At 41.0% G+C, this 27,513-nt stretch overlaps 1 protein-coding gene across 6 annotated transcripts in view; it reads left to right on the plus strand.

The window, feature by feature from the left end:
* Nucleotides 1–27,513, plus strand: part of Tmcc1 (transmembrane and coiled-coil domain family 1) — a 167,369-nt gene that overhangs the window by 125,488 nt on the left and 14,368 nt on the right. For all 6 annotated transcript variants that reach the window (XM_027429194.2, XM_035448491.1, XM_027429192.2 and 3 more), the window contains one exon: nt 23,255–24,189. In XM_027429194.2, coding sequence (XP_027284995.2) covers nt 23,255–24,189 — 935 coding nt within the window. The remainder of the gene's footprint in view (nt 1–23,254; nt 24,190–27,513) is intronic.

Raw genomic sequence — 27,513 nt, forward strand, 5'->3', positions numbered from 1 at the left:
TGTGGCTCTCAGATCATACTAAGTGACCCAACAACTTGGGTATGGGGGCCTGTTTCCATGCAGAATAGATGTTATCCTGGGTTTTTCAGACTAAAAAGTTACCAGAAAATAAACATTTCCTTAAGTGAACAAAAGGGTTTCATTTGCCTTGGCAGATTAGGAAAGGCTTAGGTTGAAAATGAAGATGCCAGGCATGCATAACAAATAGGAATTTGTGTTAAAGTCAGTTTGCAATATGTCTCACATTCTTCTTTTATAGGAATTCTTATCATTGAGCTACTTGTTTTCTTTGTTTTTCCTGTGGCATGGTGGTTTTCTGAACTTGAGCAGTATATATATTATATATATATAATATATATATATATATATATATATCAGTGTTAATTTTCATCTTTAGATCAACAGCACAGGGCTGTGCAGTAAACTAAACAGGAAGATGATCCAGCTTTATGCAACATCCCCCAGGGTCACATTTCATCTTTAGTTTTTAATTAAAAACAGAGCTATTAGACTGAGATCACCATAGGTTGGTTTTATAAACAATACATAGATACTTTCTAGGAGATAATTTTTTTTAAGAAAAGCCAATTCTTTAGAGTTTCTTTTTTTTTTCTGATTCTAAAATTAATACTGTTTGCTGGTGAGCAGTTAGACTTAAGCTCCAAACACATTTTTCACTCTGGAGTTTGATATTTTAAATGCCAACTTTATTAGCAGTTTGTGCTTCTGATCTGTACCCTCCTTTTCTGTTTGTTCTGAATCTTGAATCCTAAAACGTTGGCACATCTTGTGTTTGTTCTGAAGTTATGAAAGGTCAGTTTGTTTATCAATGTTTTATTAAGAATGCTAGTACAAGGGTTGGAGAGATGGCATAGTAGGTAAGAGTGCATACTGCTCCTGCAGAGGACCCAAGTTTGGTTCCCAGCACCCGCAACAAGTGACTCAACTGCCTATAACTCCAAATCTAGGGGATATGACGCCTCTAGCTGCCATGGAGACTCACATCACATTCAGAAACACATGTAATTAAAATCTATGAATCTGTGAGGGGGAAGAAAAAAGGAATGGTAACACAGGCTGAGTGGGCTGGTATGAAGGAAAGTATTCCTAGAAGAGCCCCAAGAGATGGGGCAGGCACCATCAATTACCTCTTGTACTCTGTCAGTGCCAGTATGAGACAGAAACTTAAGACAGAACTGAAACAGCTCAGTTGCCTTCACTTAGTACTTGCATTAACTCATAATAGTGGAAATCTTTCTAGAGCTAGGTTGACCCAACAGGATATAGCTCAATTGTAGACACTTGCATAGCATGCAGAAACCCTAGCTTTAATCCTCAGTGCCCCCTCCATATGCACACAAAAACTAATAATTTTCTGAAGCACAGTGTACCTAAATGAGTTAGATTAAACAATATCCTTACTTAGATTACATAGATTAAACAATATCCTTACTTCATTATCCATGTCTCTTACTCAAACTGATAATCCACTCTGGTCAACTAAAATGTTCTTACTGAACCAGTGATTTAAAATATTCTGCAATGAGGTACCTGCTTCCAAATCTCAGATTCTTAACAAGACTAGATACATCAAGAGGCTGTAAACTGGGACCATTTGTGAAAGGTGAGCATGCCTTTCTACACTACAGGATTAACATTTTGAAGTAAAACTTGCAAAAGGAAAATATAGCTGACTGTAGAAAATCAGTGTGGAATTTAAAGAATGGGGAACTATAGAAGTCACTATTGAACTCATCTTTTTAAATGTTTAAGATTTTATATTGTCAGCCAGATGTTGGTGTCGCACGCCTTTAATCCCAGCACTCGGGAGGCAGAGGCAGGCGGATCTCTGTGAGTTCGAGACCAGCCTTGTCTACAAGAGCTAGTTCCAGGACAGCCTCTAAAGCCACAGAGAAACCCTGTCTTGAAAAACCAAAAAAAAGATTTTATAGTGTCTCCAGAGGTTGCTCCATTCTAAAGATTTTTGCCTTTTTCCTTTTTCAGTAACTGTGAAGTGGTCATACCTTTATATATTTATGTTAAGGCCATGGGCATTCCAGACAATTTCTTGACAGTATTATGTCAACTTTTTCTACAGATGCTCAAGATTTTTTTTTTTAATTTATTTTTATTATGTATACAGTCTTCTGCCTGCATGCCAGAAGAGGGCACCAGATCTCATTCCAGGTGGTTGTGAGTCACCATGTGGTTGCCAGGAATTGAACTCAGGACCTCTGAAAGAGCAGTCGGTGCTCTTAACCGCTGATCCATCTCTCCAGCCCCCAGATGCTCAAGATTTTACCATAGCAGCTTAGAACAAGCTTGGCCACATACAGATGCTGTACTAAGTGTACTTTAAAGTTTAAAATACAGTGTACTTTAAACCTAAGTTTCATGTACATCCGGCTGTTGCTTTATTAAGTGGGTAGTTTGTTTTGTTTGAGGTTTTTTATGATACAATAACATTTTTCTCATATCCAAACCTCTGGATGTGGAAACTAGAGGTCACCTTCAGGGTATCTGTGAGTTCAAGGCCTAGCCTTATTTACAGAGTTCGTTCCAGGACAGCCAGGGCTACACAAAGAAACCCTGTCTTGAACAACCATGAATGAATGAATGATGAATGAATGAGCAAACGAACAGTCCCTGCCTCAAACAACAATAAATCAAATTAATAGTTGAATAAATGGATAGATGAGTAAATAAATGAATGTAGAGCCAGGTCATGAGATTGGAAAAACAAAAGAGGACAGAGCTTTTATCGCATTTTTCCTAATCCAGAAGAGGGCATTACATCCCCTAGTTCTCTTCAAGAGCAGCCAGTTTTAACAATTGTCTACCAGAGCTGAACCATCTCTCCAGCCCCCAGGGATGGTTTTTAACGAAGCTGTCCAATACTTGCTTATCTTATAATTGTCCCTTATGATTGTGGAAACAGTGGTAAATTGCTTATGTTACTTGTTTTGTTGTTATTCCCCATTGAATTAATTACATTCCAGATTACCTTTGAGTTTTGGAACTAAATGAAGGAAAGAGGATGTAGAGCTTACAGCTAAGAACAGTTTTTTGGCATTTGTAGGAACTAAATCCAAAGAGCCATGCTCAACTACTGTGGGGTGTGAAAACAGAATTAGAATATGACAAACATCTCACTGGCCATGTGGTTATGGTTCAGACGGAGCAGAAGAAGCATTTCCATTTGGGGGCCAGGGCTCTGGGCTGCACTGCTACATAGTCTCAGTTATCTCTGATGAAGAGTAACATCACGGTGAGAAGGTGAAACTCGGGAGGCCTAGCTTGTGAAGCCAATCCTGCTGTAACTAGATAGGAACAGTAGTTCAGTGAGTGTACCCCCACTTTTATTTCTTATTGTGAAATAAGGCTCTTTCACTAGAAAACTCTTAAGGATCTTGCAATTTAGGGTACTCAAATGAGTACATGTATATACATACACATGGACAGACTTGTATAAACTGGCTTTTAAAATAAAGTAATATAAGGGCCAGCAAGATGTCTCATCAGGTAAGAGCACTTGCTGCTAAGCCTAATGCATAAGCACCCACCCACCCCCTGACACACACACATGCACACAAAATAAGGTAAGATGGCTTAGTGGTTAAAGGTAGTTGCCACAAAGCCTCATGACCCACATGGAAGGAGAGAACTGACTTCCGGAGGAGTTCTGAAGTTGTCTTCTGACCATACACATACAGAGTAAATAAATCAAATAAAAATTTTAAAGAAATACATTTTCCTATGGCTCTCAGAAGTAGATATTCAAGCCACAAACTGCATACATCCTCTGTTTATATTCAGTTAGATTTAGAAAACAGTTTCCTAGGGCTGTTAAGATGGCTCAGCATGCACCTGCTGCCCTGCCTGATGGACCTGAGTAATTTGATCCCCAGGACCCACAAAGTGGAAGGAGAGAACCAAGTCCTGCAAGTTGGCCTCTGGCCTCCACATGTGTGGGACAATAAATAAATAAATAAATAAATAAATAAATAAATAAAGGCTTGATCATCTCACAAAGAACTGGATGTAATTAACTAGCACATGACTCTACAACTGTGTTGAGAGCCAAGTATAGATCAAAACTGACTTGGCTGAGGACAGACTTCTTGGAAGTCTGGACACATGAAGGACTTAGATTGAACATACCCTGGCCCTCACCATCTTGTCACAGAAAGCATTTGACCTTTGATTCAGTATCTTCCTGATCAGTAATTGCTAACATAGGTATGTATAGTTGGTGCCTCTGCAAAGGCCTGACCTCCAAGTAGAGTTCTGTATTTATATAACCAGCCTGTGAGTTCATTGTCATTGACTTGACTGCTTAGGATTAGCTACCAGAGAAGACAAAACGTAGTTATCAGCAAGCAGCACATGAACTTCTAATGTGGGTCTTAGATTTAGCTTGATCTCTAAGTAATCCTTAGTCTTTAAAGTATTGTACCCTCACATTAATTTCTAGCTCCTCAAGTTTAAAATTGAAGAATGGCTGCCTTGAAACTTTACAAGATAGGTGAAAAGCCTAAGCCCTTTAAACCTAAAAGTAGATCATTAGTACTTAGACATATTTTTATTTAATTCATATGCATATCTTGCCTGCATGTATGTGTACCATGTAGTGATACATTATTTATGATTTATTAAAGCTTGCCTGAGGATTCAGAAAGCAAAGCCAGCCTCAAGTTATAGTTATCAGGCAGTGATGATACACACCTTTAGTCACAGCAGTCAGAAACTAGGAGGTGGTAGGTAGTACACCCGCCCCTTCACTGTTTCCCCACACAAGCTGTTTTTAAATTTAGGTTCTAGAAATTAAACTCAGGTCCTTGTAAGTATCTTAAGCATTTTGAAAATTGATTTTAATCAGATTATAAGGAGGTAAAATAATTTTGTCATATTCCTAGAAAGATGGAAAATGTTTATTTTTAGGCAGCTGCCAAAGTTAAGAAAAAACTAGAGACAGTGCTATATTGATCCCCCCACTATGTTTTTTTGAGACTAGATCTTACTCTGTAGACAAGACTGACATCAAACTCCTGGATATCCTTCTGCATCCCAGTGCTGGGATTATACTTGGGAGCTACCATGAACCGTTGCATGGTTTAAAAACATGGGTGGAATTTGCTGGGCATTGGTGGCGCACGCCTTTAATCCCAGCACTCTGGAGGCAGAGGCAGGCAGATCTCTGTGAGTTCAAGGCCAGCCTGGTCTACAGAGTGAGTTCCAGGACAGCCTCTAAAACAATACAGAGAAATCCTGTCTCATCGAAAATAAAGGGGGGGGGGGGGGGTGGGAAAACAAGAACTAGCACACCTCAAACAGATTTACTATGGCCTGGTGTCTTGAGCTTAATGTTGCCAAACAGTTAAGTACTGTCATGTGATGGCGTCTCAAGAGGAAGGGTGAAAGGCTGAGAAACTGGTTATTTGTTCCTTTGTTTGTAATACGGTCGAAGAGGTTGAGAAAGATTAACTTTTGGTAAGTTGCCAGCTGATAGCTAGTTTTTACCCTACTTCTTTGTTCTTGTTATAGCTCTTTATCTTCAGTCTGCTAATTGTCTTAATATTCAGAAAGCATTTCTTTGAAACTCTGAGAATATTGGACTCTTAACTTTTTTTTTTTTTTTTTGATTTTTCGAGACAAGGTTTTTCTGTGGCTTTGGAGGTTGTCCTGGAACTAGTTCTTGTAGACCGGGCTGATCTCAGGCTCACAGAGATCCACCTGCCTCTGCCTCCCTAGTGCTGGTATTAAAGACGTGTGCCACGGATCACCGCCAGCTAATCATTTTACAAAGTAAATTTCCACACACCTCTTCTTTTGTTTAAAGGGATTGCTTGGGAGTTTACCAGCACTTCCTCATGTAAGGCCATGTGTCACCATGCAAGGTTTATGATGATTGTTACTATGAAACCCTTTGCCCTTAAGGTGATTTCCATGGATTAGAATGTACCCCCTAAAAGTTCATATGATAAAACATGATTCCCCACATCAAATGTTAATGGTATTTGGAGGAGCCATTGAGAAATAATTAGGATTAGATAAAAGTTGAATGGGGCCTCCACAGTGGCCTAAGCAGCTTCATGAAGAGAGAGCAGCATCAGCATTGTTGCCCCATCTCACCATGAAATGCCCTGTACTTTGTTAGTGCACAGCAGGAAAGTCCTGACCCAGGTGACAGTTCTACCCACTTCTGCATCCAGCTTCCAGAACTGTGAGCTAAATGAACTTTATCCCTATCAGTCATATGGTTCTGGGATTTTGTTATAGAAACAGAAGATGGACCAGATAGTAGTGAATGACATCATAATATGTGGTTCTTTTGAGATAGGCAGAGGCTTAGTAGGTAGTCTCAAATACTTTTTAAATACTGCACTTTTCACATTTGTTTGTTTGTTTGTATGTGTGGGTGCCTGTATGGATTCTAGGCATTAAATTCAGATCATTGAGTGCCTCCACCCACTGAGCCACCCCACTACCCCCTACACTCCATTGTTGCTGAAATAGGGTCTCTACATAGCCCCAGGCGTCTTGAAACTCACTGTATAGACCAGGTTGTCCTCAAACTCACAGAGATCCACCTGCCTCCGCCTCCTGAGTACTGGGATTAAACACAGGTACCACCATGCCCAGCCCCTGTACTCATTTTTGAAGTATTGTTTTAGCTAGTCTGAAATGCTCAGTGCCAATATTCTTTTTGGAAATCTTACAACTCTGCCACAGGAAAAAAACTCTGTGTCCTCCTTTCTGAACTAATTGGCTCTAACAGTAAAAGAAAATGCTTGCCCTATTTAGATGCTCATAAGACCATTTCCAGCTCTTTGCTTTTTCTGTTTCCCTACCCATTGGCTGATGTGAGCTTTTACATAATTGAGAAATTTCTCTCTTCCTGAATTTCAGTGGGAAGTTAATACAACTTGGGACTTTGAGCTGAACTAGTTTGCTGGGTGGAAGAGTGGTCACAGAAGATTCCTTGAGAGCTACGGATTCCCAGCTGACTGGCCCCTAAAGCCTTCCCTACAAATCTGTTTTCTGCCATCCATGACTGTTTCATTTACTTCACACCCAATGCCCTCAACTGGTGGTCCTGGCTGACTTGGAACTCTGTTTAGACCATTTTGGCATTGACAGAGACCACCTGCCTCTGCTTTCTGAGTGCTGAGATTAAAGGCGTGGACCACCACACCCTGGTATAGGCCTTTAATCCCACTGCAGGATTGGGGCAGGAAGATCATGAATTGGAGGCTAGCCTGAGCTACATAATGAGATTGTACCTCACAAAAACAAAAAGTTAACAAAGTCAGTGTGGGCCCTGATTAAAATACAAACAATACCTGAAGCCAGGTGTGGTGGCCCATGTATTTAATCTCAGAACATCGGAGGCAGAGGCAGGTGGATCTCTGAGTTTTAAGACCGCCTGATCTACAGAGCAAGTTCCAAGACACTGTCTTGAAAAACCAAGAGAAGAGAGAGAGAGAGATAGAGAGAGAGAGAGAGAGAGAGAGAGAGAGAGAGGGAGAGAGAGAGAGAGAGAGAGAGAAAGAGAAATAGTACCTGGTTGTTTAATCAGTGTGGTGATAGGATATAATGCAAACATATAAAGAAATGGCCTGCTAAGGTCCTTAGTGCCTTCCCAAGAAAATAAGCTTTTTTCTCTAGGACCTGATGTTTTCCTTTGTTTGGGGGGTTGTTTTTTGGGTTTTTTTAAAAAATATTTGTTTATTATGAATACAGTTCTGCCTACATGTATGTCTGCACACTAGAAGAGGGCACTATGTCTCATTATAGATGGCTGGGAGCAGCCAGGTGGTTGCTGGGAATTGAACTCAGGACCTCTGGAAGAGCAGCCAGTGCTCTTAATGTCAGAGCCATCTCTCCAGCCCTTGGTTTTTGTTTCCTTGTGATGCTGGAATTCAAACTCAGAACCATACCTATGCCCCTGAGTGAACTATAAACCTATGATAATCAGATCTATTTGGATGATCTGTAGTGATCAAATTAAAGTAATTGCTAGTTCTAACTTCTTAGTCATTGGCCATCTCTTTTGTTGTCACTTTCAAAAGTCCTTGCTACTGTTTCTTTATAAAATGCCTAATTATAGTGAATTATGGTTACCCTTCTGTACTATAGTGTTACTCAGTATTTTAATCAATCAGACCATAACAAAGTCAGAAAGGTAGCTGGGAGTATTGCTGTACGTCTGTAATTCTGGCCCTTGGAAGGTAGAGACAATTTATGGTTATCCTCTACTACATAGTGAGTTTAAGGCCAGCTTAGGCTATGTGAGTCCCTTTCTTGCCTCAACAAACAGAAATAAATAAATAAATAAATAAATAAATAAATAAATAAATAAATAAATAAATAATTCAGAAAGTCTTTTTGGTTTTCTGAGGAAATTACCCAGAAAAATGAATAATGTCTCTTATTGCAGATGAAGATATTGATCAGCAAGCCAAGGACTCACACCCACCAAAACTTCAGTTTACAAACATGGCAACAGTTTCTACAGTGTCTTTTCAGCAGTGTATTTCCAAAGGAAATGCAGTTGTTTTTCTACATTTTCCTTCTTTCACATTTTGGAAAAGCTGCCACTGTACTTGGAGAAAGAACAGCCTGTTTTTTTCTTCCTCTCTCTTCATAAACAAAGACACTTATTACTTTGTAATTCTGTCACTTTATTCCTAATGTTATTCCAATATATATATTCCAAAATTATATACATACATATATATATATATATATATATATATATATATGGTGAAGAGGATAGCTAAGAACCATTTCAGACCAACAAGATGGCTCAGCAGGTAAAGGCACTTAGCGCCACACATAATGATCTGAGTTCAGTCCCCATTGCTGCAAAAATAAATAAATAAAATGGTTTTAAATAACATAGGGTTGGGGCTGGAGAGATGGCTCAGCAGTTAAGAGCACTGGCTGCTCTTCCAGAGGTCCTGAGTTCAATTCCCAGCAACCACATGGTGGCTCACAACCATCTATAATGAGATCTGGTGCCCTCTTCTGGTGTGCAGACATACATTCTGGCAGAACACTGTGTACATAATAAATATATATATATATATATATGAATGAGAGAGAGAGAGAGAGAGAGAGAGAGTGTGTGTGTGTGTGTGTGTGTGTGTGTGTGTGTGTGGTGGTCATCTTTGTTTTGTACTCCAGGTGTCACCTATACTAAGTACACACTCTGTCACTGAGTGTATCACACTCTTCCCCCAGCCTGTGGATTCAAATTCTTTAAATGTTTCTGAACTATAAGGTGGATTTTTTACCTGGATTTTTTACCTGTTTACCATGTTTGAAGTATTAAATAGTCATGAGTTTGTTTGATTTGAATTTAGAGATTTTAATTATAGGAATTTAATTATGTGTTTATTTAGCTTAGAAAGCCAGTAAAGTTACTGCTTTAAGAGCCTGCATAGAGGTTTGAGACTAGTCTCTGATACAAATGATCCTATCTGGGGGCGGGAAGAAAAGAGATATTATGCTCTAACTTACCCTTAAAGATAGGAAGCATTTCATGCTAACATAGTAAAAGGCCATGCCATTCTGAATTACAAGCAGATACATGGAGATCTGTGAGCTTCTAATACCTTCTCAGCCGTGTCCCAAAGTAAACACAAACTCCTGAGACCTCACCAGTTCCCATCCAGAAGAGCTGTTCTCATTCACAATATGTACCACATTCTTAATTGAACTACTCTCAACATAACAAGTGGCCAAAAAGAAAAGCCTAACAGACTGAACTGCCTGTGGTTTTCTCGCCCCACAGAGAAAATAGAGACTGCCATATAGTCAGATGGTAAAGCCAAATTCTGTTTCAGTGCTGTCATCAGGGAGGACTCATTAATAGCCAGTGCATAAACCGGAAACAAAACCAGAATTCATTAGGAAAGAATTTTGAGAGAACCAAGAAGTCAACAAAATCAAAATGGCACTACTTTGAGAGGCAAAGAGTTACATGGTCAGGCTATAGTAGCCCACAAGTCCATCCTCTCCGGGCAGCTCATCTATTCAGCTCTCCATTCTATCAATTGAATCCATTAGTATCTTTAAATTCCTTATATTTATTAAAGGAAAAAAAATTTTTTTGGTGTGTCTGTCTGTCTTTGTTACTGATACTGGATCTCATATAGCAGAGACTGACCTCAGAGTTGCTATGTAGCTCAGGCTGGTCTTGAGCTCCTGACCCTCCTACTTCTACCTCTGGAGTAATGAGAATATAAGTATGCTCCCATCATACCTGGATACTATACCTTTTCCATTTCTGTTTGTTGTTTGTTTCCTTTTGTAGTCCTGGAGAATGATCCAGGGCTTGTTGCTCGCCAGGCAACAAGCTATATACTTGCTAAGCTATATCTCCAGCCCCCCCCCCCTTTTTAATTCTTTGAGATAACATCTTATTGCTACCTAAGGTGACTTTTGAATCTTGATCTTCTTGCTTCCATCTCTTGAGATTACAAGAACACTTTATGCCAATTTCTCAAATATACTTTAAAAACAAACCACTTATAAATGTACAGTGAACATTTCTCACACAAAAAGTCTGCTTTAGGCCCAGGTAACTCTCTGGGGCTGCTGTCCATATGGTGGAGGCTCATACAACCAAGGCACTTTGTCTCACATGCGTCAGTGGTCACAGTGGTAAAATGAGAAACTAAGAGAGCTTCTTGGAAATCTTCTGACCAGATGACATACTCACTGCTTTTCTTTTACAATCCATTGGTACAACCGATCGCAAGATTACTAGTGGGTATGGGAGATGTAATCTTGCACATGTGTCCCAAAGGAAAGGAGCATTGGAAATACCTATCTGTGGGAGCAATTTTGCTTCAAATTTTAGAATTGTAACATTAACCTTGTAAAATGTACAATACAGTACCTGCCTAGAGGAGAGACCATAACCCCCAGAATTCAGCTATATAATTATAAAGAAAAATTTTCCCTAATAGATTTCATACTAGGTTGGACATAATTACTTAAGTAACTATTTAAAATGTTACATCAAGTTTATTTAGTGTACAAATATATGACATTACTTTAAAAAGAAAAGTGTTAACTCTCAAAAATTGAAATCACAAGAGCTAATGTTTTGAGTAACAGAAAATACTTGCATTTATAAAACAAACTGAAGGAATAGAAACCACAGTGGTGGGGCTGGAGGAGATAGCTAAATGGGTAAGAGAGCTTTCTTCAAAAGCATGATGACCTAAGTTAGAGTCCTAGCATCTACATAAATAGTCAGGAATGGCCACAAGTGTTTATAACACCATTCTGGGAGCTTTGAGGCCAAGATAGAATTTCTGGGGCTCAGTTTCTCCTGGTGCTAATGGAAATCTGCGTAGGTTGCCTTTTATATTTATTGGACCAAGCTACCTCAGAGTGTTATTTTATTGAGAATTGGTTTTACTTTGTCAGCTGTCCTCAGCCATACTTAATTTAAATGAGAGAAATGTGAATGTGAAAATAATGTCCTGTAGCTTTAAATCCAACCAGTTGGAAGCTTTTGTCTTTTATAAAAGATGCTCACAACTGGAGCAGAGAGACGACAGATACTGTCTTTGCTCTCAGAATCAAACTGTTCATTTGCATTTAGCAGCCCTAGCAAACTGAGAGCGATCGAGCAAGCGCATACACACATAGAGAAACAGAGGGGGGGGGAGGGAGGGAGGGAGGGAGGGAGGCTGAAGCTTTCTGTTTATTCAGCACAGTCCTCCCAGACGTCCAGATATAAGGCTGCTGAGTTGACGACGGATGCAGGAGACAAAACTGAACTGTATGTAGACTGATGTGGGCACTGCACAGCAGAGCATTGGCTATGTGGGGTGTTGATGTGGTGCAGCTTTACCTGCCTGTTGTGTGCAAGCCGCTTCTCTGATCTTGACGGTGAGAAGCCCAAGGATCGCCTAGAAGCTTCACTGTTCCCAGCCCTTTGGTGGAGGATGTGTCCCCAGTGGTAGCTGCCCTCATTTACAGTGTGCAAGAGTGACAATCTGCCACCACTCCTCTGCAATCTGGAAGCCGGAACAAGTGGAAAGCGCTTATAGTCAAGAGAGGTTATGATTTGTTTTTACAATCTAAGCTTGCTCTGGTGTTCACAAAGGAAGGATGGGCTTTGTGGCAAGCAAAATCAGCAGACTGCCTGACGGGGGTTTTTGGTAAGATAAATGTGTTATGATGAGGGGTTTCCTTGGTTTTGGTTTTGGTTTTTGTTTTCTGTATCAGCTACATAGAATTGCATCTTAGCAGTTATCCATTCTGCAGAATCATGTTTGATGGAAAAGGATGAGCAAGAGAGCCAGAAAAGATATTTTTGCTGTTTATCCAGGTTGTGACCTTCAGATATAATCATCAGGTTTTTCTCAAATACCCATGAGCAGTTAAAAACTAGGCATTTCTAGATCTCGGGGTGCTCCCTCACAATTAAGTCTTTTTTCTTCTTTTTTAGAAAACGTCTTCGGATAGTTGTAATTACCTTATTTTTTCCTAGGATTTTTCCTCCAGCCTGCAGTGGAGAAAGAAAACTAAAGCCTTCATCTTGTTACTGGGTGGTTGCCCCTGGAACAGTAGTAGGCTGAGAACATGAGTGAGGCTGTAGGGAAGGCAAGATGAGTAGTCTGCTATTTCCATGCTGTGTGTGGGTAGAGGTCTCATTGGTATTTCTGTTCAGTATCCAGTGGTGGTTTGAACTGCATCTCTTTGCCCTCTATTATAATTGAATTTCCTTTTATGTTCACTTTTGTACCTTTTTCTCTACCAGACCCAATTCTGTCATGTAGCCTTTTTCTGTTACTGTTAATACATAGTATCCCTTATTAGAGAAAAGACAATTGTAGAAAATAGCCCTGAAACACAAGACCCAGGGCTCATTCAGCTCCAGCACCCCAGGAAAAAGACAACAATCCTGAAGTAATTTTGGCCCCTAAAACAAGATAATGAACATTTTTCTCTTTAAGGTGTAGGTTTTGATTTTAGCAAATTTAAGCATCTTAATTTTGAAATCTTAAAATGGATGTTTATGTCAAGTTAAAGAAATGGATCTTGATAGAGAGTTCCAGGACAGCCATGAATAAATAAATAGGGAGACCCTGTCTCAATTTTTAAAGAAAGAATAGATTGCAGCATTAGGTTCATGAAGTTCTGCCAGAATTACCTGGCTCTAGTCCATTCTGAGTTGGATCCTATTATATTTTCTAAGGATAAAGGTTTTGTTTTGTTGTTTTTTTTTTTTTTTCTTCACTGTAACTTGGCCATGTGTTGCTGGAGGTCTGTGACTTGCTTCATTGGCCAAGTTCAGATCTTGTCCTTGGACCCCTCCTCTCAACAGCAGGCACAGCCAAGTTTCCTAGCAGCTTAGAATGGGCACAGAAGCTGTCCATTGACACCTGCCTTTCTGCTGACTCACTGGTTATGTAAGCCTCAAATAGAGCTATCCATATACTCCTCTAGGTTGGGGAATGGAGGCTGCCTGTTTACCCTGTATCCTGGGGCTCTCCCTCAAGCCTTTTTGGTCAATGTGGTCATAGAGTTTCACTGCAGTGAAAAGATAAATCCTTTTCTCTTTTTGAATTGCAGCATTCTTAAACTATTTGTATCTCTCCATGATGAAATTCCCATCTGTTCTCTTGGCACTTGAAACCTTCAGAAATAGTGATTTCTCTCACTTCTTGCCTGGTTAAAGTGAGGACTTCCTTTTCTATCTTTGAGAGCTCAGTTTGAATGCCCTATTATAGGAGCCTCTGAGCTTTCCATGTGAAGTAAGAAGCTTTCCTCCTTCTGTTACCCCTTTCCTCGAAGTACCTTGTTCTTTTCTTCATGGTGGTTTCCATAGTCAACATAGTTGGGTTACTGGTTTCTGAGTTTCTGTCACTTGCCACTCAACCATGAGCCTCATAAAGGCAGAAAGATTCATTCATTGGTAAATATTCAGCAGAATCACTCACTGGAGCTTACAGAAAAGACTGGCAGTCAGTAACGTGCACACATGGCAGAGGGAGAGCAAACAGTGAACTGGGGGTGTGGAGAAAGCCCATATGATGAAGGTGAAAAGTGAGAGATTATACAGGTGAGGCTTAGAGATGGGGAGGGCTAGATGCAGGGCCTAACAGCATGAGACTGCAGAGGCCACATTCAGATTCTTGGTATTTAGATCAAGGATCTTCGGAATGTTTGAGGGTATTGGTTTGGATGCTGGAGCTTCATGCATGTTTAGGCAAATACTGCACCACCTAGGTATACCCCAGCCCAAAACTCTTACTCTGTATTTTGAAAACTGGAGGGCTGCTAAGCAAATGTAAGCATCTCCTTAGAGTTGTGCTTTTCCTTTCCCTTCTTACCCTTCAACTCCACGGAGAACCTAAGTGAATACAGGCAGATCTTCAGTCCAGAAGAGAGGCATTGAGAATTTGTCCTGACATGGTGGCAGTAGGGATGGGTACAGAGCATTATGCACCCTGATGGAAATTTGGAGTGAAGTTGATGGGACTTGGTGTTAGGTTGGGTGTGGTAAGAAGCAGACGATGTCAGAGGCGCTGCTGGACTGTGGTGCACTTTGCATCTTGGCTTGTTTAACTTGTGAACAGTAATTACTGTCAAGAAGAAGGCTTTGAAGAGAGTTCCAGTAGGGTTGTGATATACTCTGAGTCTTCATTGTGAAACCTTCAGTGATGATCTGGGGATACAGTCTAAGACAGTAGTTCAGACCTGTGGGTTGAAGCTTGTCTCCTACCATAGCCTTTTCCTGTGTCATGCTGTTACAGCCTAGGTTACTCTGTCATCCTAAGGTTCACTTCAGTGCCATTCTTCTGAGCTTTCAGCCTGAAAGGTCTTTCCTTATTCCTTCTGTCAAAAACTTCTCTTGAGGCTCATTTCATTGTTCTCTCCAGAAGCGTTGTCTGTTTCCTTTCCCTGGTTTTGCTGTGTTTGATAGTTTTTGAGATAATCTCTTTAAGCTCAGTCCACTTGCTTCAACCCAAGTGCTGGTGTTGCAAGCCTGCATTGCCACACCCGGCACTTTCAGGGAGCCTCTTGGCAAATGTTGTCTTAACTGGATCTTCCTCTGAATTGAGGATTAGGTTTCATGGTTAGAGCATGTGTTCTTGGAGAGCAGAGATTCTACCTTTATTAAGTGGTTTTTACATAAAGCAAACATAGAATTAGTTGAACAGTGGAAGGCTCTCGGCGCCTGCGTCCGAGCATGTGTGTTAATAGCCCACATCTACAGTGCCGCAGCACCATGTGCTTCTGCGTCCGTCCCTTCACATTCTTAACAGAAACAGTTCAGAAAGAATACAAAATATCTTTAAGAGCTTAAAAAAAAAAACCCTGAATTTGTCCTTTCATCATTTCCTTTTAGTTTGTTTTTAATTTGTGAGAAAATTGAGGTCTTGCTATTATTTACCATTTGTGAAATGATTGATCAAGACATGATAGGACTAGCATCCATATTAGCTGGTCTTGTTCCCTGCGTTTTCCCTTTTCCTTTTCCCATCATTTAGAGTAATTCCAGAATCTGTGTGGTTATTATTGGCATTTAAGATGAAGTAATTTTATGGGTGGTGATGGCACACTTCTTTAATGTCAGCACTCGGGAGGCAGGGACAGGTGAATCTCTTGAGTTCGAGGCCAGTCTGATCTACAAAGCGAGTTCCAGGACAGCCAAGGCTACAAAGAGAAACCCTGTCTTGGGAGGAGGAAAAAAAAAGATGATGTAACTTGATGTGATGGGCCTAATGGTATACACCTCCATTCCCAGCATTTGTGAGGCAGAGGCAAGAGAACTGTTTCTTCAAGTTTGAGACCAACCTCTGTGACTGTTGTATGACTTTTCCTGGGGAAATGTGAGTAAATGTCTGTTCACTCAGGTATAACACCAACAACAGACCAAAGAAACTACTTAACCCACGTTCACCTTGGCAAGCCAAGTAGTTTGTGTTACTTACAAAAGTGTGGGTGATGTAAAGGCAGCTGCATCACTAAAGAACTGCCCTGAGTGGTTGACAACTGACAAAAGCAATATCCCTGGAGCATCTGCCCATTTGTAGTCAGTTCCACGAATCCTACTCCCAGTGATTATTACTGCTTCTATAATCTGTAATCTTGGGGAGAGCATTGAATTCGATGACTTTTCAAGATCCCTGGGCCTTCGAAATTTCCTTTGCTTCCCAAGTCTTAGAAAAACTTCATTCCTGAAGGAGGGTTTCGGTTGGAGAACATAGCTACACGGTGTGTTCTAGGCCAGCCTGGTCTACAAAGTGAGACTCTGACCACCCCCTACACCCCAAAATCAGAAAACTAAACCACAAAAAAAAAAAAAGAGCCAAATGTGGTAACTCACTATAATCTCAACACTGGAATGCAAAGGTTAGAGGATCACCAAACATTCAAGGCCAGCCTAAGCAAAGAGTAGAAATTCTGGCTCAAAAGCAACCGGAAAGGAGGAGGGTAAGAGAGAGGGAGGGAGGGAGGGGGAAGGTTGTCACAGAGTGGATTTGAATGAGAGGTATCAACACTACAATACAGGAAGAACGCCTGTGTCTTTTCCTAAAGGGTCCCTATATGTTGGGGTGGGAGAATAGTATTTACATTTCTCGCTCTTTCAGACAGTACTGGTCCTTCACTTCTGCATGCAGCCTATATGCAACCCCATACTGACTGGAGAAGTGCAGAAGCAGAGCCTTCCATTTCAGATTGCTTCACAGAGACTGAAGCATTCAGCATGCTTGTTATCTTAATTGATATCAGTGTGCCTTACCCAGGATCTTCTGATACCTCAATGTTAGTGATTTCTTACACCTGTTAGGAACAACAGCTGCCTCCATTTTAAATCTCGGAAATGCCTGTGTGACTTTGTGAGATCCATCTAAAACTTGATGAAAAGGACTACAGCTAGCTCAGTGGTAGAGCACTTGCTTAGCATGTGCAAGGTTCTGAGTTAGAGCCCCTGCACCAAATAAATTAAATGACATACTTTATGTTCCTGTTTGAAGAAAATGATGTTTACTGTGTTATTTGAGAGAGCTCAAAGATGAGGAGAGGAGAAGGACGGGAAGAAAGGGTGTGCTTACATGCTGCAGATTTTGATCTGTCAGAAGAGCAGAGGCTATCCTTCTTGAGAGCCAGTCAGCTTTCAGCAAGGAAATGGCAATCTAGAGACAGAATCAGGAAGTCTGTGATGAATTCTTGAGCACCATTAGTGCAGTGCGCAGTTGCTGTTTTTTAGAGAAAGAAAAGTAATGGTGCTGTAGTCCTAGCATATGGAAGGCTAACACAGGAAAAGTGCCATGGGCAAAGACCAGTCTGGGTTAATGTCAGTAAACAGAACACAGAATCCTAACCTCTATGCACAATTTTGTTTGTCATGATGCTAGATACATAGAAAACCTCAAAAATATATTTTAAAAAAATCCCTAACATACAAGGGTAAAGATGTATACATAGAAAACTGAAGTCAGGGGCTGGAAAGATGACTTAGCAGCTGGGATACCTACTGTTCTCCCAGAGGACCCAGTTCAGTTCCCAGCATCCATGTCAGGTTGCTCACAAACACCTATAAATCTAGTTCCAGGGGATCTGACTCTTCTTTCTAGCCTCTTCAGGCACCTGCACACATGATATATATGCGTAGAGACATATACAAAAAAAAAAGAATGAAAATAAATCTTTTTTAAAACAAAGAAAAATGAAGTCAGAATATAGAAATGAAGGCTCTAGTTTCCCTAGAGTGATCAGTATAGTGTTTTCTATTCAGACATAGGGGAGGAAAAACCTTGTAATGGCAGCAAGAATCTGATGGAATGGCTTTTTTTTTTTTTTTTTTTTTTTTCAGATGAGGTCTTAACTCTAGCTCTGGCTGACCTAAAATTCTCTGTATAGACCAGGCTGCCTTTGAACTTTCAGCGATCCTCTAGTGTCTGCCTCCCTAGTGTTAGGATTACAGGTTGCCATCAGTTCAGATTAGGAACTCAACTACAGAGCATCCATTGGAGGACCTAAGGCTACTGCTTCCAGCTCCTCACACAGGACTGATTTCCTGCTAACACAAAACTCAGCTACCACCAGCACTGCCAGGTGTGCTTCAAAGCCCACTTTTAGGGCTTAAGGAAACTATAACTGCCTGGCCAGAAAATTTATTCTTGTTTTGAGAAAACTTTATGAGGCCAGTCTACAGAGTGAGTACCAGGATAACCAGAGTTACACAGAGAAACCCTGTCTCAGTAAAAAAAGAAAACCTTACAGTATTCTCTCCCCTACTCCCAATGTATAGGGCCTATGCAAGGTATTAGATAATACCCCTCTCCAAAAAAAAAATAGTATACAACCCCAGTAGTGGCTGTACAAACAAGACTTTGTTGGCTGAGGACTAGTGAGGTGGCTCAATGGGCACTGGCCACTAAACCTGACAACTGAACTCAGGTTCAGCACCCCCAGGGTGTACATGGCAGGAGTGAACTGACTCCCAAAAGCTGCCCTCTGACCAACACATGTATACCATGGTATCTCCACCCAAAAATAGTTTTAAAATGTTAAGAATAACCGGACATTGGTGGTGCACACCTTTAATCCCAGCACTTGGGAGGCAGAGGCAGGAGGATCTCTGTGAGTTCGAGACCAGCCTGGTCTACAAGAGCTAGTTCCAGGACAGCCTCCAAAGCCACAGAGAAACCCTGTCTCGAAAAACAAAAACAAACAAAAAAACAATAAATATATAATATATATATATATATATATATATATATATATAATTATTATGTTGACTTTCTAGGGGTGTTATTTTTATAGCCATTCCCTCCGGGCTGGGAAGGAAATTAAGAGGCCATCTACTTAAGAAAATTTGATGGGACTGGCAAGATGGATCAGTAGTTAAAGAGACTGTAGAGCTCAGCACTCACAGGTGGTTCACAATCACCTGCAACTCCAGCTCCAGGGAATTTTAAACCTGGCCTCCATGAACATCTATGTGTGTGTATGCATATAGGCACACAGACAAACAGGTACTTTTTTTTTTCTCAAGACAGGGTTTCTCTGTGTTGCTTTGGCTATCCTGGAACTTGATCTGTAGACCAGGCTGGATTCGAACATGCAGAGATCCACCTGTCGCAGCCTCCCAAATGCTGGGATTAAAGGCATGCACTACTACTATCAGGCTCAAATACATAAATTTTTAAAAATCCTTTAAAAAAGAAAAATTATTTGAGATAGGCATTGTGGTTCACACCAGTAATTCTACCATTTGAAAGCCAGAGACAGGAAAATTGCTTCAAGTATGAAGCCAGCATGATCTATAAAATGAGTTCTAGGCCACTGGAGGATACATGGTGAGATCTATATTAAAAAGAGAAAAGGGAAGAAGGAAGACAAAGGAAGAAGAGATAGAAGGAAGGTCTATTTGATAGATGAATAACAGACTTTAAGAGAAAGATCTCTCTCAACAGTGAAAAGAAAAAATGTATGGAAGATACACAGAAGTGAACTGATCAACTCAACCCCATGGGGGTGTTCTTCAAGGATCAGCTCAAAGACTTCATGTCTAGTGCTAAACACTGTTAGAGGAGGGAATGTGGCTCAGTGGTAGAGCAGTTGTCTAGTTGTCCTGGCTTTGAATCTCAACACAGGGGAGAATAGTATAGGAGATATTGATAAACTGACAAAGCAAATGGAAGTCACCTTTCCACTTCAGAGTGAAGTTCTTATACAGCAAACAGAAAGTCAGAGTTGCACAGGACAAAGCAATCCAGCCAGTTGTACTTGTGTTATTGCTAGGTGGAAAACATGACATGGTGAGCTATGCCTTCTACACAAGTGCTAGTAAACTACTGGTTTCTTTGTTTTTGATAGTCTTGAAGTGTGAGAGTTATTGACCAAGTCCAGCCTCAAGGAGCTGATGCAAAACTGAAAGCAAAGCAACCTGACTCATAAAACAGGATGATGGGGGATGTCCTTCTGTATATATGTTTCTGTTATTGGTTGATGAATAAAACACTGATTGGCCAGTAGCCAGGCAGGAAGATAAGCAAGGCTACCAGACCAGGAGAAAGCTGGAGAGAGGAAGGCAGAGAAGAGCCGCCAGGGAGAGACGCCATGTAGAGGCAGAAGGAGTAACATGCCAGGGTGTTACCAGGTAAGCCAAGAGCCACGTGGGAATACTTAGATTGATAGAAATGGATTAATAATTAAGAGAGAGCTAGCCAATAAGAACCCCTATCCATTGGCCAAACAGTTTGTAAATTAATATAAGTCTTTGTGTGTTTATTTGGGACTAATCAGTTGCAGGACCAGGTGGAACAGAAACTTTCAACACTTGTGCTTTATGATGTACAGGCAGAAAAGCACAAGTCCATGGGGCCAACCAGAACATCTTAAGTTCACTGCTTACTGACTATGGGGACAGATTCCTTTGTAGTTCTTAAGGCCAAGATTATGAGTCTCTGGGGATTATAATTTGCAAATTTGACCAGGCATGGTATCCCAAATATCTGTATTTGCAGCACTGAGGAGACTGAAGTAAGAGGATCACCATGTGTTCCATGCCAGCCTGAGCTGCATAGTGAAACCCAGGGTAGCCTTGGATAAAGTGAGACCCTGTCTCAATACAAACAAACAAAACAAAAACCCTGCACATTGGATTTTTGGAGGCAGTTTACTAAAAGTCAAATATTCTGTCTTAATCCCTGCTACCATTACCTCATGATTATGTAAATTAAACCACATATTTTGTGGTTCAAAAGCAGAGAGAGAGGGGGGGGGAGAGAGAGAGAGAGAGAGAGAGAGAGAGAGAGGAGAGATGTGTGGATGTGGGTGTGTACTCATACAGAGACCAGGGGAAGTGATAGATCGTCCTTTCATTTCTGCTTTATTCCCTTGAGACAGGGTCTTTCATTGAACCTGAGGCCATCCAACAAACCCCAGCAATCCTCCTGTCTCTGCCCCCACCAGTATTCACACAGCCATGTCCAGTTTTTGTTTTTTTTTTTTTAACGTGGGTGCTGGGATCTAAACTCAGCTTTTCTTGATTGTGCAGCAAGAGCTCTTAAGCCCTGTGTGCAGTAAGTAGCCCCACCTCTCCAGCCCCAGGATACCTTTTTATGAAAGGGATGAAGCACAGGGAACTTTCTTAGCTAATGGAAACTGGCCTATTTGGGAATTTGGTTGTCACATAATTGTGATCAGAAAATCACTTGGGTTTAGTTTAGTGATAGGATCTTTACTCTAGAAAATGATAACATTTGCCAGACACACCTTTAATCCCAGCACTTGTTAACCAGAGGCAGGTGGATCTCTGAGTTCCAAGACTTGGTTCCTGCTCCATTTCTGGGTTTTTCCCCATTTTAAAATGGGTACCTTTCAAAATAGAGAAGTATTACTGGATATTCCATTAATTTCCAGTTTCTAGTGTCAGCGTCCTCTTACAGGCATGTTGATGTCTCTGTAGGAACTCTTCATGGGAGGACATACTGGCCCCAGGTAGGACAGGAATCAAAGAGAATATGTTTCATTTAGTTATTTTATAGAGAAACAGAATTCTAACCAAAATATGATCATTTATAAATGTTCATATATTGAAAATTATTAGTTTATTTTTAAATGGTTGAACTTTGATTCTAGTCTCTAACTCAGGTTATCAGCCTTGGCTACAGTATGTGCCATTACCCAGTATGTTAGTTTTGATCTCAAAGATTCATAAACTTGAACATAGGGAAGCTTGCTTGAAGAATCTTCATATCTCTGTTCCATATATTCTGTAGTAGAGTTTGAACTTAAGTTATTGAACTGGATAAGCAGAATGGTATATGCACTTTAGTTAAAAGATACTAAATATTAGAAAGGAAATCAACTTGTACAGCTAGATTTGGAACACTGAAGAGCAAGGGCTTTTGGGAGCTATTCCTGAAGCTCTCTTCACACCTTGTCCATCTGGGCCTTTGACTGCCTCTCCCTTCTGCAGTCTCCAGCCACTGTACTCCTTAAAGGTCAATCAGTATGGGAAGGAAGTAATGGAAAAGTCACTGTACCAGCCGGGCGTTGGTGGTGCACTCCTTTAATCCCAGCACTTGGGAGACAGGCAGGCAGATCTCTGTGAGTTCGAAGCCAGCCTGGTCTCCAGAGCAAGTGCAGGATAGGCTCCAAAGCTACACAGAGAAACCCTGTCTCGAAAAAACCAAAAAACCAAAAAAAAAAAAAAAAAAAAAAAAAAAAGTCACTGTACTAGTCTCTGTCAAGTTTCATCTCTTGTTGTGCTACGGATGGGAAGGAAACAGGGCTCTTCCACTGATCTATCTGCATTCCTAGCCCCAACATTCAGTTTCATTGAAATAGGAAGAAAAGAATACTGTTGTTTTGTTGTTGTTGTGTTTTATTTTCTCAATATTAGGCATCACACCCAGGGCCTTATATGTGCTAAACAAGTACTTCACCACTGCAGTACACCCCTAGGGTGTAAGAACATTGTCCTCCTCCAGCCTCAGCTAACTGCTTTGACATGTAGGAGTTTAAGCTTTCAAGTCTAAGCGGTTGTATTTTCTTCTATTCCTTTCAGTGACACTCACCCATATGAAAGGATAGTGTGTGAGGTTTGTAGTTCTTTACCCAAGCTAAAACTTTTATTGAATAAAACACAAAGTTTTGGCTCAAAATGATTTAACCTTAGTCCCTGATTTGTTTAATCACTTACCTCTCATTGCCCCTGTCCACACTATCTTCTGGGTACACCACAGTTATCTTAATTCAGTACCGTTCAACAGCATCTCCCCAGTCTAGCCTCTGCCTGTCTTCCCACTGCAGCAAAATGTTCCAAGAATAGAAAATGATCTCATTACCCTGGGTGTGACTTATACAAACAAACATTGTAATGACAATCGGATGCTTTTATCTCAGTATCAACATATGTATTGCTAGCATTTTCAGGGGACCAATCTGTGAGTGTGGCTCAGATGATTTTCGTAGAATTACATTGAAAAGCTGACATGCTGTCTTACATAGATTTGCTTCTGATCAGAAGTATACATAAGAATATGAATTAATTCATGCTTTCAACCCACAAAGGGAGCTTTGTTACTTAAAGAAATGCTGTATAAAGACTAGCAAAGGGGGCAGCAGGACTTTTACAGGCCAGGGGATGTACAGGTCAGTCATTTGTGCTAATAGTTGAGCATAGACAGATTTTCAGCACATTTTGGCACATTGATTCTGGACTGCTTCTAATATCCACCTCTTGCTTTTAAAATGATAGATCGAGCGTTTGGAAGTAAGCAGCCTCGCCCAGACTTCCAGTGCCGTGGCCTCTAGCACTGATGGCAGCATCCACACCGAGTCTGTGGATGGAATACCAGACCCTCAGCGCACAAAAGCTGCCATTGCACACCTGCAGCAGAAGATCCTAAAGCTCACAGAACAGATCAAGATTGCACAAACAGCCCGAGACGACAACGTTGCTGAATACTTGAAGCTTGCCAACAGTGCAGACAAGCAGCAGGCTGCTCGCATCAAACAGGTGTTTGAGAAGAAAAACCAGAAATCTGCACAGACCATCCTCCAGCTGCAGAAGAAGCTTGAGCATTACCACCGCAAGCTCCGTGAGGTGGAACAGAACGGAATCCCCCGGCAGCCCAAGGATGTTTTCAGGGACATGCACCAGGGTCTGAAGGATGTGGGCGCAAAAGTGACTGGCTTCAGTGAAGGTGTGGTGGACAGCGTCAAAGGTGGATTTTCCAGCTTCTCCCAGGCTACCCATTCAGCAGCAGGGGCTGTGGTCTCCAAGCCCAGAGAGATTGCCTCACTGATTCGGAACAAATTTGGCAGTGCAGACAACATCCCTAACCTGAAGGACTCATTAGAGGAAGGACAAGTGGATGATGGGGGAAAGGCTTTAGGGGTGATTTCGAACTTTCAGTCAAGTCCAAAATATGGTAGTGAGGAAGATTGTTCTAGTGCCACTTCAGGCTCAGTAGGTGCCAACAGTACCACTGGGGGCATTGCTGTAGGAGCATCAAGTTCCAAAACAAACACCCTAGACATGCAGAGCTCAGGGTTTGATGCACTACTGCATGAGATCCAAGAGATCCGGGAAACCCAGGCCAGACTGGAAGAATCCTTCGAGACCCTCAAGGAACATTATCAGAGGGACTACTCCTTAATAATGCAGACCTTACAGGAAGAGCGGTATAGGTAAGTTATATAATATTTAAAATCTAAATTATTTGTTCCCTTCTCTTTGAATATGGAGAAGTGAATTTAAAAGATGTCTGTCTCTAGAGTGTCCAGTGTTCAGATCTGTCTGTAACAGCCACAGGAGTTCTGCATCAGTCATTACTGATAGGAGTTAAATGACTCCTAAGATCACACACAGAGCTGGGTGGTGGTGGTGCACGCCTTTAATCCCAGCACTCGGGAGGCAGAAGCAGAGGGATCTCTGTGAGTTCTAGGCCAGCCTGGTCTCCAGTGCAAGTGCTAGGATAGGCTCCAAAGCTACACAGAGAAACCCTGTCTCAAAAAAACAAAAAAACCACACACAGATGGAACATTCTTAACTCCTCGGGTATTCTATTCCAGTTTATGGCTTTAACATGCAGCTGGGGAGGGGGGGGACTGGAGAGATGGCTCAGAGGTTAAGAGCACTGGCTGTTCTTCCAGAGGTCCTGAGTTCAATTCCCAGCACTCACGGTAGCTCACAACCGTCTGTAATAAGATGTGATGCTCTCTTCTGGTGTGCAGGCATACATGGAGGCAGAATGTTGTATACATAATAAATAAATAAATCTTTAAAAAAAAATGCAGCTCATGCTATCTGGGATAGTTCTTCAATCCACTGAGATCATGATGCATAATCATGGAAGCCTTCACTGTACTGCATTGGATTCAAAACATCTTAATCCTGAGAACTTTGTAAATAGCTAAAGATAAAGCCCAGCCAAAATGTAGTGACCCTTGTGGGTATTTGACTTTAAACATACTTATGTGAGCAATAGGTGTAGAAAAACTGGAAATAAATCCAGATAAATGTGTCTGTGACATTTATTAAGAACTGGGACATTTGGATGAGAGTAGACATAGCATTAAGTCATTCTGATGCAGTTAGAGAGTACTCAAAGAGCTCAGTGCTCTTCATTCAGAATCTGCACCAAAGTTCAGAGTGGGTCATTCATTCTTGCTGTAGGTATGGAACCCGGAACCTTACCCATGACCACCCACACCCTGTACTGAGTCTGGTTTTTCACTTTGCATCATAGATTTCTTTTGGACCACTTTTATCCAGTCTTCAAATTTGTGTCCTGTCTTCCGTGTAGAAAAATGATAACCTCCCAATAATAATTACTCAGATCCAAACTTGTGGGCCAAAGACTGGCAGCCTCATGTAGATCAAGAAACAATCTGTGTGAGGCTGCATCTCTGCACATAAAGCCTTGCAATTCTTGATCTTGTTCCAGATCCTAACTAGAAGAAGTTTCCAGTACTTTACTAGACATCTGGGTTTGAACAAATAAATTTCCTTTCACCTCTTAAAAGTAAAAGTGATGTTTTAAAACTTTACTTTTATGAGGTGACTTTGTGTCCAAAATAACCACTTAGCTCTAAAGACAACAGCAACAAGCTTGCTTCCAATGGTGAAAATGCTAAGCAGCCATCCAATCTGCTTCCTTTTGTTAATCTTCTTCAGTTCTCATTGACACTTTGAGAGCCAAGGGATGTGGCTCAGTTGGTAGAGAGCTTTCTATCATAAGTGTTGAATAAATTGGTAATGGTAGACATCTGTAATTCCAGCATTTGTCAGGTAGAAGCAAAAAGATCAAAAGCTCAACAATCAAAAGCACTTGCTGCTCTTCAGGGGACCCAAGTTCAGTTCCCAATACCCACATCATGTGACTGACAACTGCCTGTATCTCCAGCTCCTGAGTTTATGATACACACCTTTGGCTCCCGTTGACTGACATGAACAAACATGTAGCAGACACACATATAACACATAAATAAAACTACAAATAAGGCCAGGCGTTGGTGGTGCACGCCTTTAATCCCACCACTCTAGAGGCAGAGATAGGTGGATCTCTGTGAGTTCGAGGCCAGCCTGGTCTACAGAGCAAGCTCCAGGACAGGCTGCAAAACAATACAGAGAAACCCTGTCTCAAAAAAAAAAAACTACAAATAAGTTTCTTTTTTTAAAAGCTAGGTCATCTGTGGGCTGACTTTTCTGTCCCGCCAACCCTCTCCCAAATAACCACACAGAGACTTATTATTAATTATAAATGTTCAGCTGATAGCTAACTAGCTCTTTCAACTTAAAGTAACCCATACTTTTTACCTATGCTCTACCACATAGTGGTACCTTTTTTCAGCACAACATGTTCATCTCCTGCTTCCTCTGCATCTCACTGGCGAGTCTGCCCTTCTTCCTCGTATCTCTCAGGCTAGCTCTCCCGCCTAAGCTCTTCCTGCCCAGCTATTGGCTACCATTAAGCTACACCTCAAACCATATTTTTATTTCTACTTTGTTGCAGGCTTTGATTTTATAGGAAAAAAAGAGGTGATAGGTGAACTATATGACCAAAAATTACTTAACTTGGACATGGCTGCTCAAGTGTCTTGTCTTTTGTGTTTTTGTGCTTTATCTTACAGCAGGGCAGTAACCAGTGTTGTACTTTGTTGTATGATAGTGATGATGATGATGATGATGATGATGATGATGATGATGATGTACAGGTGATAAAATTACCACTTTTAGAATTTGCTGAACCATTGTGATGCACATTAACTAACCTTACAGCAACCTACAGGTGGCCTGTGTTATCCCCATTTTATAGTTAAGGAAATTGAAGTCATTGGGGGTGGGGGGGTGGGTTGGTTGGTTGGTTTTTGAGACAGGGTTTCTCTGTGTAGCCCTGGCTATCCTGGAACTCACTCTGTAGACCAGATTGACCTCAAACTCAAAGAGCCACCTGCCTCTGCCTCCCAAGTGCTGGGATTAAAGTTACAAACTATCACCACCCAGCCTGTATGTTTTGTTTTGTTTTTAATTTGCTGAAGGTCAACAACAAAGCCAGAACTTTACCTCACTTCAGATCCAGTATTATTTTATAATAACACAGGTTGTTTTTCAAGCTCAACCCTAAAATCTATGTGATGGAAAGGCTGTTATAATTTTGAGAGGCACTCATGTCTGCAATAGAGGTGCTAGCAGGCTTTTCCCAGATCAGAGTATGTGTCTATTTACTAAAGTCTGAGTTGCTGTTTTGAGTATATTATATAAACTGTGAAATTAAAATCTAATACAATAGTGTAGGTAAGTAGTAAAATCTGGTAACCCAGCAGCCATTTTCCCCCTTCCAGAGCCTTTCTCAGTGGTGCTTTCTTAATGTGCTACTGCTATGTTCTACACCGGTGAACTTGTGGAGAGGGTCTGCTTAGCTCTGCAATAATCAGATGTTCTGATTCCTCTGTCCTCACCCACCTACTTGTGTCTGACAGTCTGGGCAGCCATGGTGGAAAAGCTTTCAT

This window comes from Cricetulus griseus, chromosome 8, assembly GCF_003668045.3.
Source record: "Cricetulus griseus strain 17A/GY chromosome 8, alternate assembly CriGri-PICRH-1.0, whole genome shotgun sequence".
NCBI classification, from domain to species: Eukaryota; Metazoa; Chordata; class Mammalia; order Rodentia; family Cricetidae; genus Cricetulus; species Cricetulus griseus.